Source organism: Poecilia formosa, unplaced genomic scaffold (assembly GCF_000485575.1).
Source record: "Poecilia formosa unplaced genomic scaffold, Poecilia_formosa-5.1.2 Scaffold17, whole genome shotgun sequence".
Classification (NCBI taxonomy): Eukaryota; Metazoa; Chordata; class Actinopteri; order Cyprinodontiformes; family Poeciliidae; genus Poecilia; species Poecilia formosa.
This window is the reverse complement of record NW_006799956.1, coordinates 1116000-1133110: the sequence shown is the minus strand read 5'-3', so window position 1 is coordinate 1133110 and position 17111 is coordinate 1116000. Positions and strand designations below refer to the sequence as shown.

Sequence of the window (17111 nt, the reverse complement as noted above, 5' to 3'; positions counted from 1 at the left end):
AAGGTGGGTCTGCCTCATTCATTATGTCAAATAGCCTATTAAATGATAGACACCGGAGACAATGAGGTGCTGGCCGAAGTTTAACATGAACCAAACAGTCCTCTGCAGTAGTAAATAGTTTTCTCTATTCTCCAGCCTCCCTCTGAGCTCCATTGTGCCCAAAGCTTCTCAGCAGTTCACTGGAAATGCACTCTGTGTCCTTTTTCGACGTAATTTCAGACACTTTGCTTTGTGGGGCTTTTCTTGGTTGAGAAATGTATCTGAAATGTTTGTGGTTATATAATGCTTGACAAATTCTGTAATTGGTAGTTTTCTCTCAGTTACAGCATTTAGTTTAGAAATTACATTTTTTCAATGTGTATGTTCAAGTTGCTATTTAAGATATAAACATATCTATGAAATGTATTGTTTTATTATTATTATAGATTTTTTTGTTTTCAGTTTAGGCTTTTGTTTAGTTCTTCCCTTTCATAGAAAAATAACCAGTAGTTTATTTCTTTCAATAACAAATGCCTACTGACAATGAAAATATACCTTCTCATTAAAGTATCACATAGAGTCAGTCTGAAATCTGAAGTCAGACATTGACGTTCTTTTCGTTAAACCTCTCAAAAGTCCACCCTGTCTTTAGCCTTTTAGCCAAAAATTAAAATGTTTGTTCAAAATTGTCTGGTATTTTGAACTGGTCATGCTTTCGTGTTTTCTTTGGATGAATCAAGTCTTATGTGTTTTCTAAACATAGAAAACACAGGAGAATATTGTCACATGTAGGACACAACCAGGGCTTGGTAGAAATTTCTGCAGCTTCATTAGTGATCCTGTCATCCTCGCTTCCTAATTTCATTATCTTAAATAAATTTTGGCGAAACGTTGGGTTTTTTCGAATGTCCATGTTGTCCCATGTTTTCTCGAGTTATCAATGGTTGCCTTCACTGCATTATGATTTATATGCAATGCATTGGATTGTTTTGTGCCCTTCTCCTGATTTTTACCTTTATGTTTCAGTCCAGTTTTGGCTTTTTGTCTTTCTCTAAACTGTGGCCTTCTGTGAAGGATACAAATGAGCAAAAAGTTAGAAAAAAAATCCACAGTGATAGCTGAACCTTAACTGTATTCAATCAGTGAATTGTCCATGGTGTAGACTGGATGGAAAGGTGGACAGACAGATGCTTATTTCTCTAAATGGATGATGTAGATGCCACATGTTGATTTGCTGTGCTCTCATTAGTTTACTTGCCAAAAGCAAGACGATCAACAGGTGTTTGAGGTGTGGACACTTTTTGGACTCACTGTTCATCCTCGAAATCCAAAAGATTGTTTTGTGAGTAGTTTTGTTGATGACTTCCCAGGAAACACTGTTTAGCTATCATTAACGATTACGGTGAACTTTAGATATGTTTAGATTGTGAAGGGCTCAAGTTGTATTTGTGAACGCTGTCATAGATGGAGAAGCAGAAGCAAACACTGATGATGAAACTTAAACAAATGTGTTAGTTTTTTTCAGTGTTTCCACCTGTTTAGTATATCACCGCTGTATTCACCACTTGTTAATTGAGTAAATGGTACGCTAGCCTTGTACCTTATATAACATCACATTATTTGCAAAACGATTGGATTTTTAAGAAATATTTTCCATTTGTTGTTGGAGCATTAAACCAACTCAAATTTAAGACTTTTAAAAACCATTATGAATGGAATTTAAGACCAGCATCGCAATAGAAATGTACAAGAGAAAATCTCAAATAAATAAATTGTATGAGTTGGCAACAAAAGTGAACCAATGGCTAAGACGAACAACTTCCAGCCGACTGGCAATAAATCTGCACGTACCCATGGGGGAGAGAAGAACAGCTAGCTAGCTTTAATCTTGCTAAGTAGCTAGCTAGTAAGGGTGTATTAGCAACTGGTTCCCGGTAGCCACAACCACCTTGAGTCACACAGTGAAGATGTCTGTATGTGACTCAAACTTTTGACTGACAGAAAAGTCCCATGAGAAAAAAAAAGCAAAAAAAAAACTACTAACATATGAGCTATAATAGTCTCGGCAAAATTTACGACCTGTGATTAACGTTTTTAAGGCCAACGTACTTTTTAAGAATGAATTGAAAATATTTTTAGGCCTTAGTTTTAGATACATGAATTTGAGGCTTTGTGAGGATGTGCTGATCATTACCCCCGTTCCTGAGAACGGGGGTAATGATGCAGGTTGTGTTGCATCTGGTGGTAGCTGATAGAAGTCGCCTCATTACAAGTGTGTCTGCCTGATTATAACTTTCAGCTGACATAGCAGATTGAGGCAGTGTTTCTGCAGAAAAGCTTAATAACCTGTCTTGAAACTGTTGCTGAAGTTGTTGGGTTTTTTTTTCATTGACATTTGCCCTGATCCTCTTCACAAACCACTTTGTTGTGGAAAGCATGGATTTCCAGGAATCCATCCTTCCATGGTGTCGTCTCATATACAGGTCTGACATGGTCCTGCAGCAAAATACGTAAATACACGTCAGGGAGGCACACTTTAATTAAAGCATGCAAATGAGTAGGAAAGAAATAGAAATGTAGCAAAAAATTTTCTGTGTTTATACTTTATTTTTTGTATTAAATTAGAGTCACAAAAACTTTGTATAATATTGGAAACTATGTCCAAAGTGAGTTTGACTTTATGGAAATGGCTGGCTAGTAGCTTTAACCTTTAAATGTGCTGCAACTTTAAAATAAATTGGTTATTTAAGAATGCACGCGCACACACACACACACACACACACGTTTGTCAGGTTTTGCAATAAACACATCCAACGAGAGGCTTGTGCAACCTTTCACACTGCAACTAATGATCCTTGGTGTGTGTGTGTGTGTGTGTGTGTGTGTGTGTGTGTGTGTGTGTGTGTGCATGTGTGTGCGGATGTGTGTCTGGAGGCGGGTGTGTGATAGAGCCAGTCCACGCGTGTAGATACCTCATGCTGAGCATGGAAATTGGCCCAGACAGCTCGGCCTATTGTATAATGGCCGGGGAGCCAAAGGTTGCTTGTAATCAAATTTGAGGTTTTTATTCCTCAGACTGGTGGAGAAACCACGGCGCTCTGTGCCTCCTTACACCGTGAGTGTTAGGAGACTCCATGCTCCATCCACTTTTGTGTGTGTGTGTGTGTGTGTGTGTGTGCGTGCGTGCGTGTGTGTGTGTGTGTTAACATGTTCCACAAATAGAGCGGCGGCTGTGATGGCCCTCCATAAGCCTTTTGTGTGAGCGATGAATCATTTGGTCATATGATGGGAAAAGAGGAAGAGAAAACCTGCTAGTGAAGATATGTTTAAGGTTTCGTCCTCGGATTCAACTTTTTAACCTTGCGGTGAAACTGAAAACATCCACCCTGACAATCCTCCCTGTCACGTTTCACGGTAATATTCTGAATGTTGTACAGATGTTAGTCATCGTAGCATTCATTGTCGATGTTTAACGTGCATACTTCTCTATCCTACCCAACATTTTCGTTAGATTTTAGCTCACGGAACGCCTTGCCTTTGCTAAAAGGCAAAACTAAGAGCGTATCATTATTAAGATTCACCACTGTGTAATTAACCAGATTCCAATAAAACTCTCCAGAACAGGGGAGGTATAATTAGGCTATTCCCAAACAGTAGGCTTTAGAAACACCCTGAAGCAAGTTCATGTGAATTTATTTGATGCCCACCTCTCGTCCAGAATGGAGGGGGAAAAAAAAAAAAAAAAAAAAAAAAAACAGGGGTCCCTGCATTCAAGCAGCTCACAATGGATCTGTTGAAAGCTAGCACTCTGCAGACCGGCTAACGTCCCCTTTCTCTCTCTTTTTCAAGCCCAGAAAAGCTCTTAAAAAGATACCGGGCCATTGCACACGCAATTGATATTCCACCACTCAAACTTAATATTGTGAATGGAGGGCCAGGTTCTATGAATCAGGCGGACAATGCGCTTAGCATAGCAGCAAACTGGCACTTTGTGTGTGGTGTCTGTGTCCCACAGGAGGAAGTTTCTAATGTGAGGCTCACAATTGTGCGTCTATAGAGTTCTAATGAGCTTCTGTGCGCTGAGTGAATGGGTGCAGGCTATTCATCGTCAAGGCCCAATGAGCCAGCTCACTGCACACATTCACAATGGCATCCAGGAAGGGGGGGTGGGGGTGGAATGGGAGTGACTGTGTGGAGCAACTGCCCTGCCGTGGGTAGGCCAGTAGAGCTCACCATACGTTCAGGCAGGCTTTGATTAAGAGGACATCCACATTGGGATGGTTATGTTTAATTTGATCTGCACAGAAAGACTCAGTGCTTCCAGATCAGTTGCTTTTCATATATATATATATAAAATAAACTAAAACTAATGTGGACGAGTCGTAGCAAAAATCACAATTTGACGTCACTAGCCGGCATTCATCAGTCCATCTTTTTCCCTCCAATTTCCTAGCTTTCAGTCCTTTTACTGGTAAGGTTTTGGTCAAAAACTGCAAAGCATCAGGGTGCTGTGGTGGCACAGGGGCAAAACACAACCCACATATTGAGGTCTTGGTCCTCGTGGCAGTGGACGCAGGCTCGATTCCCGGCCTGGTGACATCTGCCACATGTCTTCCCTCTTTCCTGTCAAACTACTTTCAAATAAAGGCCACTAGAGCCAACAAAACCTTTATAAAACAAACTGCAAAGCATTCCCCAAACCCTGACAGTTCCCGCTCAGCGCTTCGCAGTTGGCTTTATCGATGTCAAACACGTTCCGTGTTCTCATATTCAAATCATTCAATTTTAGATGGTTTGAATCTATCCAGAGAACATTATTCTAGTGGTCATGGTCTTTGTCTCTGTTCTCTCTGCAAAACTTCAGTCTGGACTTTATGTTTTTGTTTTTTTTATATAGAGAACAAATGGAAGTCTGTCAAGAGCCTGCTATGTGACATTTTAGTGTTTCTGTAGACTCGTAGTAGCGTCTTGCAGTTTGATCGTCTTCCACTTGAAGACTATTTCTCCTTTTGTAGTTTCCAACATTCCCGTTGGAGACTACAAAAGGTCTGCAAAATGTCTGCTTAGTTTTACCGTGTTTAGCTGGATTTGAGTCAATAGCGGCTTTTGAGGAAATTTCTTATTATTAAACAATGAGGCGTTTGATTATTTACAACTGTTGTTTCTGTGTGATTGTCAGAATTTATATTTGTCAAAGATTACTCAGATTTTCTTCCCATGTTCGGACAAATAAATCAAAATAAAACAAAACAAAACAAAACAAACACAAATGCATATAAATACATTAAAAAGGTTTTTGAAACATAAGAATGAGTCATTTTAGCTTCCATACTTGTTTGAAAAGGAGTGAAAAAAAGTTTGCACTTTTTAAAACTCCCATCCTTTCATACTATTCTACCATTATTTTATGATATATCAATATTGTTATATAACAGCAATATTAATACTATTTTTATCTGGATCATCTAGGAATATCCCATATTAGTTTACGATGGCTTCTGTATAGCTACTTAGAAATATTTGTGTACCTTTTTCGAATATATTTATGCTTTTAGATTGATTCATGAATTAAAATCGAAGGAGTGTACTTTCAAATGAATAGAAAAGCAAATAACTATAATGTGAGAAGGTTTTTAGTGCCAAATCAAAACTAGAAATATCTGTAACTTACTAACCCTGAATTTGTTAGATCTCTCTGCAGGCTCAGTTCATCTCTGTCTGTTCTTCTCCAGAAACAAACTTTTTTTTTTTTTTCGCTCATTGTTTTTAAAGAGCCTGCAGTAGTGCAGTAGTAGTTTCTTATTCTTGTTTCTTATTCTGAAGGAGCTCGCTTTGACTCGTGTTCAAGATTCCCATCAGATCATGTTCAGCCTCAACGTGGCCTGAGGGTGACACTGTCTGTTTGACCTGGGTCTGCAAGTTGTCGCCTTTTCCACCAGATGGCGCTGACGGGATAAGAAGCCCAGTTGTTACTAAGTTTAGAGCAAAACACGGACTTAGTAATGAGCGCATACATTAGACCGACTAATGAATCCATCTGTATTTATATTACTAAGTCCTGCCTTGTCAGCTTCACTTCAGTCAAATCTTTCCTCTTGATGTGAATTCATTTCCAACAGAACGAAGCAGGCAGTGAAACACATCAGAGAGCAGACTAATACAATGAGTTGTAACAATTTTCATATGATTTGTGGTCCAGAAAAGACAAGGTCAATGTCACAGAATTCTGCAGTAAAAGGATCTCAGACGAGATCAGGGTTGTTGTTTTTTTTTTGTTGGTTTTTTTTGGTTCATATGTGAAACCTCTTAGATATCCAGGAAGTTGTTTCATTTCATCAGTCCCATTAACATGTCTTCATAGCTGACTTATAGCCACAGTGAATAAGCCCCTCAGAGCTTTGTAATGCATCATCTATTTGAATCATGTAAAGATGAAGTAAAGGACCTCCACTGTTGCTCTGTCCTTGCCCTAAGAGATTTGCAGTGTGTGTGTGTGTGTGCGTGTGTGTGTGTCTTGCACCTTTATTTTTTTTTTTTTTTTCCTGAGTGCACATTTTAATGAGTCTTGTTTTCCTGATGGCACTTTAGGAAATGACAACTTGTGGGCAATAGAAAGTAATTACATTCCCTGTGTCTGCACCCAGAAGAAATCTACTTTTATTAATTATGAATAGAGGGGTTGGCGGCCCTTTCTCTCAGCAGATGTGACACCGCATGAAGAGCCCCTGCTCGCCTTTGTTTCACTGACAATAGCTATCCATTAGCCCCTCGCTGTGTGTGCATACTGCAAGCGCTACAAGAGCTATATTAAAAGATAACTTATTTGCCAAAGTACATCTGTTTTGCATAAATCCTAATAAAACACATTAATTCGCTGTGGACAATTATGCTTTAAAGGAAAGACAGTTTGGTGGAAGAACGCTACACATGGCCTGGAAATGAAGAGCACACTGCAGTCTAGTGGGGATTGCACTGTTGTTCAGAATCTCACTATTCTGCAGAAATACCAAGACCACTTTTCACGTTTTGACACGTTTCAATCACTAATTTCAAAGTCATTTTTGGAAATTGCGCGTGACAAACCAACACAAAATGGTGGACAAGAGAAATTATATAAAACCTGTGTTTGAAAATGTTTCCCAAAAACATCTAAAAAAAAAAATAAAAAAAAAAGCGCGATGCACATTTATATTCAGCCACTTTGAAGTGCTAAGACGTATCAGGTCTGATTTGGTATCCGAACATTTAAAGACGATAGAGTTAAAGGCTTCTCTCGCCTACTGCTAGCGATTCCCCGCAACTTCATCTCCGACTATCGATAGACCTGGAGTCTACTGCGGTTGGAATTTAATGGAAAATTTGAATGAGTGAGACAGCAAGTGAGACACGGTGGCAAAGTAAAACACATTACTCGCATAAAAAACTAGTGTAAGAAGTACAGAAAAAATTTTTTAAAGTGTCGTCGGAGCTGGTTTGAGCAGCTCTGAGTTTAAAGCCAGACTGCCTTGTGTTTATGCTGGTGGGATTTCTGGTACTCTTGCATGAATACTTGATTTTGCAAGTCCAGTCGTCAGTAGAGGGACATTTGCAGTGGAGCTTATATGTGAGGTAAAAACTGGATCGGACCTTGAAGAGTTGGACGCAAACGGCGTGTCTTTGCCTTGAGTCAACACTTCCGTCTTTTGGGGGTAATTACGTCACTATCGTTGGTCGTCTAGCGACAGACAGAATTTTTTTTTTTTTTTACCCATTCCTCTTTGCAAATAGCTCATGTTCAAGACCCTTACCAGAGAACATCAGTTTTCAAGCTTTTCCACAGAATCTCAATTATTTTTAGGTCTATACTTTGACTGTGCCATCCCAACACACGAACATCCCTTTCTCAAGTACTTTGCGGTCTCTAACTGTATTTAGGAAATGATCCCCACAGCATGACACTTCCAAAACTACCTTTTACAATTTTGATTATGTTTTTCCCACAACCTCATCCCTGAGATGTCTCCTGTGATCCTTGATCGTCAATCCTTTTATTAACTAACGTTTCCTTAAAAGAAAACCGTGTGTGGCCTTGACAGAGCTGCTTTGTTGGTACTGATATAAAGCTACACACAGGAGGGCTTCATTTACTCACCTAGGTGACTTTTGTTACAAGTTTCATATGCATGTTTTACTGTCACCTAAACTCCTGATAAAGTATGTTGAATTTTGTGTGTGTTATGCAACCAAATGGAATAAATTCACCATATAGTAACCAAAAAGCAAGCAAAAGCGATATAAAGCATAAGAGAGATCAGAGTGAGCTAGGCAGCCAAGAACGTTTTATGTCATGCCACCTGCTGAACAGCTAAACTTCAACTTTGAAAGATGACTCGAGCATTTTGAAGGAATAAAGCTGTGCGTCTGCAGGAGGCCACACAACTCTGCTCAAAGAGCAACCTCAGGAGGGTAGAAAGGTTTAGAGGAGCTGTTAAACTCCGCTTCAAAGTCAAACTGAAAAGAAAAACATTTAGACAAATAAAGGTGGGGGAGCTGCACGAACCACATCAGGCCGTTTCACCGCCGTTTGCCCAGCCATTAATCAGACTTCTAACACTGTCAACTTCTCAGGTACTACGCATCCATCAATTGTTTTCATTGCCGCTAATGTTGTTCAGTCACAGCGGTTCAGGCGAAATGTAACATTAACATGAAACCATCAATTTCACGATTTTCCGACATCGATCAGCAGAACACATGAAGCCCCAAGGAAGCAGATTCTCAGTCTAAGCAGAGGTAGATAGTCGCTTTCAAGCATCTGCAGATTCTGTTGTTTCAGCAGTTGTATTTCAGCCAGTTCCAAAATACTTTATTTATCGCAGAGCGAAATGAAACTCATTTCACCCAAGTATTTTCAAAGAGTGATTGTGGATGTTGATGGCACCGCCACCAGGAAGGCATGAAAGCAGTCAGTCTTGCAGAGAATCTGAAGAAGCCCCTGACTGAAGACATTACTGCATTGTTTTCTTTTATGTTAAAAACCTCAAATATGGTTTCTCAACACGTGAAATACATAAGACCAAAAAAGGGAAGAAAATCTATAAATCTATAATGTCAATGTGAACCTGCTGAAAAATATGTCAGTGTACTGACCAATATAGACTCAGTACTTGGTTGGGTTGGAGTTTTTTCTGTTGCTTTTCTTCCAAACTTTTTCCTTTCACTCTACTTTCTATGAACACATGTAGATAAAGCACTCTGTTAACAGCCAGCTTCTATAGCTGTGACATTTTGTAGCTTACCAACCTTGAATAGGATGTCACTAGCTTTCTGTTGGCCCATGATCAAGCAAAGGAGAGTGGGACAATCCAAAATATCAATATTATCAATATCAAGTCACTATCAGTCTTGGATAGACACTGGGATCGATGCTTTAGTTTCAGGTTCCTTCTTGAAAAATTATTTTGTTTTTGTGTTGTAATTTCTAACTCTATTGTAAAAACATCTTTGCTTTGATTTGCTCTCAAATCACGATGCAAAGCACGACCCACGTGTTGAGGCCTTAGTCCTCATGACGGTTTCACAGGTTCGATTCCGGCCTGGCGACATTTGCCGCATGTCTTCCCTCTCTCTCATTACCCTGTTTCCTGTCAAACTACTTTCAAATAAAGACCACTAGAACCAACAAAACCCTTAAAAAAAACTAAATAAATAAATAAAAAATTCTGTCAGTATTTTTATATTATTTAGAAGCTAAATTTGGAGTTCTCATTTGCTGTCAAACAGAATTTGTAAAAAAAAAAAATAAATAAAAATTCCAAGTATCGAATAGAGTCGGACCGGTTATGATGATTTTATTTTGATCCGATTAATATTGAAATCTGTCCAGCAGAGGGCGTGATGATTTTATTTTGATCCGATTAATATTGAAATCTGTCCAGCAGAGGGCGTCATGGTCCCTGTTTCTCTTCCCTCTCCCGCCCTCTTTCTCTCCTCCTCTCTCTCTCTCCCCCGTTCAGCGGTGTGAGCTCCCAGCCCGCTGAAGGAGCGTCTGTTGAGCTGGTGAGGCAGGGCAGCTCATCCACCTGTGCCGCGGATGCTGCAGCCGGAGCGGACCTGGCGTTACATGGCGTAGTTTCGACATCGCTTACTTCTTGTCTCTCCTGAGGATTTGTATTATTATCATTTCTTTTTTTTACCTTTTGTCTTTCCTCCTCCGGCGTATGATAGAGGCATCTAAAGTTGTGATGATGCCTCCGCTCGGCGTTTGGGATTTGTAACAGCCTCATGTGCAAGGGTGATATCCTGTCAGCCTGTGATTTAACGACACGGTCCTTTGGACGCCGATAAAAACATGGACTAAACCTTCGCTTCAACACAGTCAATATGGGATTGATACAGCTATTTCTGGTTCTTTGCTTATTTTGCACCTCCTCAGGTAGGACGCCTCTGCAACCTCTTGCAACATGTAGCTTTTCAGGATATATGCAGTAGTAGAAGTGTATCCTGCGTAATCTGCATCCAGAAAACCTTGCAGAAGTTTGTCAAAATTCAATTTATTGGATATTATTGTGCAAAAAAAAAAGAAAAAAAAAAGGTGCCACTATGAAGGATTTTCACCATCCAGCTAACAACCTCAGTAACAATCTTCTTTGTTTGGAAATAAGTTGTAGGTTTTGGGGTTGACCCTGCCCTGCGCATCAGCGTCTTTGATGAACTAACACTTGGAGACGGAGGCTTTGATGGAGTTACTCAAGTCCAGGGCTTCCACAGCGAGTCTAGAGCGTTCCATTTTCAAGGTACTCGAAACACACTTCCTGCTGCATGTTTCTATCTGGTTATAGAAAATAAATAAATAAATAAATAAAAACACATGCCTGGGGCCCTTCTGTGAAACAACAGTCCTGTGCTTTTTAGGACTGGGCATAGCACAGCCCTGAGACACTTAAGTTGGATTTTTCTGTCAGATAATCTGGGGATATTATACTTCGATATGTAGCTGCATTGTGCTGGATTATTTGCTTTGTCCGCAGTAGGAATGATCTTGTGAGACAGTCCCATCTGCCTCTTTGCGGGACTTTCAAGACAAACATAATGCAGCCCTAAAATCCTGAAATTTGACCCATGTAGATCTTTCCTTACAGGTCTGCCAGTGATGCCTCAAATATCATCATATGCCGATATCTCTATAGCATCACATACAGAGTAAACATACACCAGAGTTGATAGATTTTTTTTCTGTAACAGGAATGAGCTCAGGAGGGGTTCCCACCTGCCAGAACAATAGGCAGTACTAGGTCATGAAACAGTGGGGTGTCCAGGGCAAGCAAAAAAAAAGGGGGGCTGGGGGGTATTGTGCAAAGAATACGTTGATCTTGATCATGTTATGTGAAGGTAAAGATACAATTTGTAAATCTGAAAAGATATGTCTTGAATTCACTGGCGATTCTCTGGAAGGCTTTCCGGAAGTAAGTCGTCCGTCCTACGTTTCCAGTCGGGAATGCCTTCGTCAGTTGGGCAAAACTGGAGTTGCCAGAGCCACATTTGCGTAGCCATTGAGTTTTTAATTCCATCCATGCCCATGTCACGTCTTCACAACCCACTGCGATCCAATGTGACTGCTGCCGACAACCTAATCACAAGGACAGAGATAACTTGGAAGCAGAGGCAAAACTGAACATCTCCTGACGTTTTAAAGGGATTGTTGTTGTCCTGGAGCCAGTGAAGCAGCGCTGATCAGCTGCCAAGCACGTCTCTTCGCTGATATCTTCTCATCTCCCAGCACGCCCGTTGAGGCGGCGTTGCATTGCCGTGCTGCTGCGGCGGTGGCTCCGGCATCCTTGCGAAGGCGTGTTATTTGATGTCTTCTGGGTAGATGACACTCAAAAGGTGCGCTCTACACCAGGCAGAGAGTCGGAGAGGGCTAAGAAAGAAAGGGAGTTAAACATAGACGCTTATTGAAAGAATCTCCCACTGCTTTTTTTTTTTAAGGTAATACAAAAAAAAAAAAGAAAACACAAACTGTACTTCGTCTGGCACCTTTCCGTCTCTTTTTACCTCCACAGAGCACACGCAGTCAGGTAGAGCGGATGGTGTGTGTGTGTGTGTTTGTGTGTGTGTGTTACTTATGGCAGAGCTCGCTTCCATCCTTCATTCAGGATGTCTGTGTAAAGTCGGTGGTGCTGATGCTGCTGGGTGAGGAAGAAGAGGAGGAGTAGAGGAGTTGGGGAGGGATGCGAGGCAGAGCAGACCTGGGCCTCTGCTTGTTTGTTATCAGAAGCAGACAGCGAGAGCCTCATTCGGCAGAGATGCAGAGTCGGGGATGATGAGAGGGAAAAAGCAGGGTAGGCTGTCTGCCAGCTGTTTGATAGACTGTGTTGATACCTCGCGTATGGACCCGCTTGGCTGGCCGGGACCGGCCGAGAGGGCCCCCACAGTGACATTCTGACGCTCATTAGATAGCAGGCAGAACATATCCATGGCTGTCCTCTCCGCCGCCTGCCTGCCTGCTGCCAGAGGGGGGGGGGGGAGGCTGTGTCTCTGTGTGACTGGGTGGAGGCAGGAGGACGAGTCTTATTCTCCATATCGAAATGTAGAGCGAATATACGCATATTTGTGATATCACTGGATCTTTGTCTGTCAAAGTAGGGTTTTATTTGTGTGAGAGTAAGGAAGAAGACGGCTGTGAGCATTGGAAAGGTTTGGTGCTGAGGTTTTTTTTGTTTTTGTTTTTGAAGGGAGCTGTCAGTGCTACATTGCATGGCATTAGGAGTCCTCAGAGATAGAGGCGGGGGGAGAAAAGCCCCCCCAGGCCATGCTTCTCTAATGTCCCGATGCCAGGTGATGCTCAGATACAAATGATCACATCAACCCTCCTCCCACACAGTTTTCAGGATCCACATTATTGCTCTGTAGGAGCAACAATAACGAAAAGGAAGGAGGGAGGAGGGAGGGGGGCACACCCAGAAGCACTCCCCTCCCCCAGCAAACGCCCAACCTGTGTGGATGGATCAAACTCATTTGAAGTGCAAACAGCACAATTTAAAAGCATCCTTTGAGCCGTGGCGCTGGGCTCTCTGTAATTGCAGCAGTATGTGTGTGTGTGTGTGTGTGTGTGTTTTTGTGGCTTGTGAATATGAATCCTGTCAGTCTCTGAAGCAGCGATTTTTACACCGACTGAACACCGACAGTGAGATGTTTCTGTGTTTGTTGTGCTTATGATGTCGCTGACTGCAGCGACAGTTAAGTGCAACAGGACGGAAGAGGCTCATTTATTATACAGCCGTGCTGCGTGTGTGTCCGTGCGTGTGTGTGCGTGTGTGTGTGTCCGTGTGAAGAGCAGCAAGAGTGTGGTTCATCCTTACTATGTTGTCATTGTGTTGAAGCGTATGGGAAGGATTCAGACTTTCTGTTTGAATATATCTGAGTTGGTTTGGAGCTTTAAAGTGGTAATCCTCTCGGTAAACACTAAATCAAGGCTCTTTTTCACACGCTACTATTCTTCTTCAAAAATAAACAACCTGTTGTTTGTGTTACTACCATTAAATGAACCATGAAGCAGTCCAGTGAGAAAACCGCCATGGTTGTTTTGTATAATATTGCAACACGTTGTGATGCTAGCTTTGTTGGCACCATCAAGAGAGTACGCTGAGAACCTTTCAGTGAACAGAAATGCGTGTTGGACCTGTGGCATGCTGGGAAACCTGAAAGAGTCTTGCTCATTTGGTGGCTCTTCTGACACCTGAGGCAGATAAACTGTGGACCTGCACACATTTAAAACCTTAATTTTATTCTGTTGGGATTTTACTTAAGAGAGACGTAACGAAAGAAACTGATGCATGGTTTTCAACATTTTCATTTATTTATCTGCTAGAGGTGAAAAAACATATTAGGGGTGCAATGATTAATCATGTTTAATCGATTATTGAAATAATCATTAACTAATTTAGTAATCGATGAATCGCTAAGTGAAGTGCTTACAAAGATAAGCTATTTGGTGCAGGAAACAACAGTCAAGGCAGCAATTAAGCTAAAGCTAAACAAAATGTCTACATTTTGCATTTCAAATAAAATGCAAAATGTAAACATATTCTAAAAGATATTTTCGGTGTGCTAAAAAGATTTCAATTAACCAGAGCATCTTTTTCCAAGTGTTTGTTGCTTTGCCTCCATGGTTTATGGCAGGATTTCTCCTGACTTTCTTTCAGTAGGGACTGTCTTGTTCCCTCTCTCTCACAGGCGGCAGTTTTGTAGAGTTTTCGATTAATAGTTGCGCCATCAGCCGACTCTGAATCTCTGCAGCCCCTCCAGTGTCCGCTGTGTCACAGGCCAGATTGCTGCTTCTCTCATTAAAGCTCCCCTGTCATGTTGGATAGATTGTCACGTCTAAGTTAGTTAGGTTATCACATTAAAAGCTGATTCACTAACCAGCTGAGCGCTTCATTACCCTGTTTCTTAAGGTAATGTTCTTAACAAAACCAGTTGGACTTATACTGAGATTATTTCACACACAGCTTGACTTTATCAATCAATATTATCTATTTACTAAATGTATGTTTTATGGATACAACTTGGTGCAGTGAGTGCATTTGATTTTTAGTACAGTAGAGAAAAAGGTAGAATATTCACTAATTTCTCAAAGCTCTTCAGCTTTTAATTAACGGTAGTTGAAACTGACGTGTCTTTAGTGGCATCATTAAAATTACTCACAATTATTCCAATTAAAAACCAAAATGCAAAAAAGAAAAAAAAAATTGCAGGCAAAAGTGCTTTGACCTTTTGCGACTAATAATGAAGATTTAATTGATGTTAACTTCTGCAGCACTCGCCTGTTCAAGCTAAAGGGTTATTTCGAGCCGTCTCTTCATCGTGCCCTTGTGGTGCTGACTACAGAGAGAGTCAGACTTTTCTAAGCTGGTGGGAAACAAATTTCGAAGTTAAACTTAAGCTTTTAAGGATGGGGTCGAGTAGATCAGTGGGATTTTTTTCTTTAGTTTAAGTCGTTTTAGTGGGAAATTCCCTCTTTTTACTTTTACAGAAACATTCACTGGCTACACCACTGTAGAGGGATGAGAAAAGAAAAAAAACCCTCTATATTAATATTCCATATATATAGATATATATTTAAACATTTCATTAGGAAATAATGTCTAAATGTATTCTCTTCTAAATAAATCAGGGGAAAAAAAATTTTAGCAATCAAACCATTATCATTTTAATCTTTGGTGATGAGTTTCTAGTCTTAAAGGTAGTAAGCCCTCATTGCCATCACCCTAATCTTTAAAAAGCCTCTACGTATTCTACAGCAGATTCAAGTTGGGATTCTGTCCAAGATGTTAGCACTACTTCCAGTCACAGGAAACATTTTGGTAAAAAAAATATAAAATAAATAAAACAATTACTTTAAACCTTAATCTATCAGATGCATGAATTTTAGGCTGAAAACTGCTGATAAAATTGGTACTAACATTTCACCTTTCACCATAAAGTGTTTCGCAGTCACGAGGTGTCCAATGTGTATTTGAATGTAAAATGTAACTAAAGACAGTTCATTTTATTTAAACAAAATAAGATAAAAATGTGCAAGTTGTAGAGAAACACATTTTATTACGACTTTTTTTTTTTTTCCGTTACATGTTTATTTTCCTGATTTCAAAGACGTAAACATCTACATGTTTACATCCTGAGGCAAATTTGAGAGAGCCGCCCGACCTCGATTACAACTGCCGAGCTAAATTCGAACACAGTTTTCTCGTCTCTTCAACATAGTGCTCTACTCTGTCGCATTGCACTCGCCCCCCACCCAAAAAAAAAAAAAAAGTTAGCCAATCTCTCCAATCTTATGACTGACATTATCCCCAACTCCCTGTGGTCAAAGTCATCTTTGCTTGCTGACTTCTGAGGCAAAGCCAATCCACACAGGAGAGCGAGTGACCATGGAGAGAAAGTGATTTCTTTTCCCTCGGGGCAGTTATACACTTGGGTGGCTGGAATGCTGTCATTAGCTCTGTGTATGTGTGAATGTCAGACGGGCAGACACTGAAGAGGCGATCTGAGAATTGAGGAGAAATTGCTGGCCGAAGCAGTCCTAGAGGTGCCCTTCGTTCGGTTTATTTGTTCCAGAAGAGTGAAGCCTTGGGAGGGCGGTGTGGTGGTGGTTGGGGGGAGGTGGGCTTCAGAAAATGCAGATTGCCTGTTGGACGGACTTGGACTGAGTTATTGCTACGCTTGAATCAAAACCTCTAAAGTTGACTGAACTTGGTCAAATCGTTCTTGTCTTGAAGAGTTGCACCGATCCAGTTTTAGATAACCAATACCCATTTTAGTTTTTCCTTTATGTCTGATCACCTGCTTTCGTGATTTTTGTTTGAAGGTTTATAATTCATAAACTGCTCTGTGTAGCCTTATTTTGCTTAGCAATTAAATGTAACAATGACCACTGAAAATCTACTGCTGTATCCTTTGTGAAGACAGTAACTTTGAATCTGAAAGAAAAATGGAGGAATTATAAGGTTACCCCCATTTATGCATCAAAACTTATGTCTAGAACCTTTGTCTTTTTTTGTAATCTAAAACTAGACAAAGTGAATCAAAAGGCATGCTGATTGTTGATGAGAGTTTTTAACATGTTTTACTCCAGGGTGTTAGTTTAGTTTTAAGACTGTTCTGGTAGTCATTGTTTGATTTTTTTGTTTTTGTTGGGAGTTTTTTTTTTTTTTTCAGTCACAGTTTAACACCTGATAGTCCGGTACACCAAGATTTCAAGATTTGTTACATTTTCAGCTGGAGCGATTCACTTTCGTTGCACGGTGCACCAAACTCTTTGAAAAACCTGTTCACCTCCTCGCCTGTGGGGGCGCTGCACCAAGAACCACTGGAGGAAACAGCATGAAAGCGTCTGAAGAAGACATGAGCGCAACTTCCTTTTTCGAAACCAAAATGGAGTGGCGTCAGATTTTGGCAGCTGTTTTGCTTTTGTCGTTGGTTGGTGGAAAAACCACAAACCATTTCTCCCTCCAGCGTGTTTATGCTAACCCAACCAGTAGTGATGGGCAAATGAAGCCTCATGAAGCAATGAACCTTTCCAGCCCTTTGCTTTGCAAAAAGGTTCGTTACTCGATGCTTCATTCATTGCTCTATAGTGACATCTGCTGGTG

General features: G+C 40.6%; 1 protein-coding gene across 1 annotated transcript in view; it reads left to right on the top strand.

The window, feature by feature from the left end:
* Nucleotides 1-9985: 9985 nt before the first annotated feature.
* Nucleotides 9986-17111, top strand: part of nell2a (neural EGFL like 2a) — a 102333-nt gene continuing 95207 nt past the window's right edge. Inside the window, exons 1-2 of the mRNA XM_007546698.2 lie at nucleotides 9986-10393; nucleotides 10623-10754. Of these exons, the coding sequence (XP_007546760.1) occupies nucleotides 10342-10393; nucleotides 10623-10754 (184 nt within the window). The 5' untranslated portion in view covers nucleotides 9986-10341. The remainder of the gene's footprint in view (nucleotides 10394-10622; nucleotides 10755-17111) is intronic.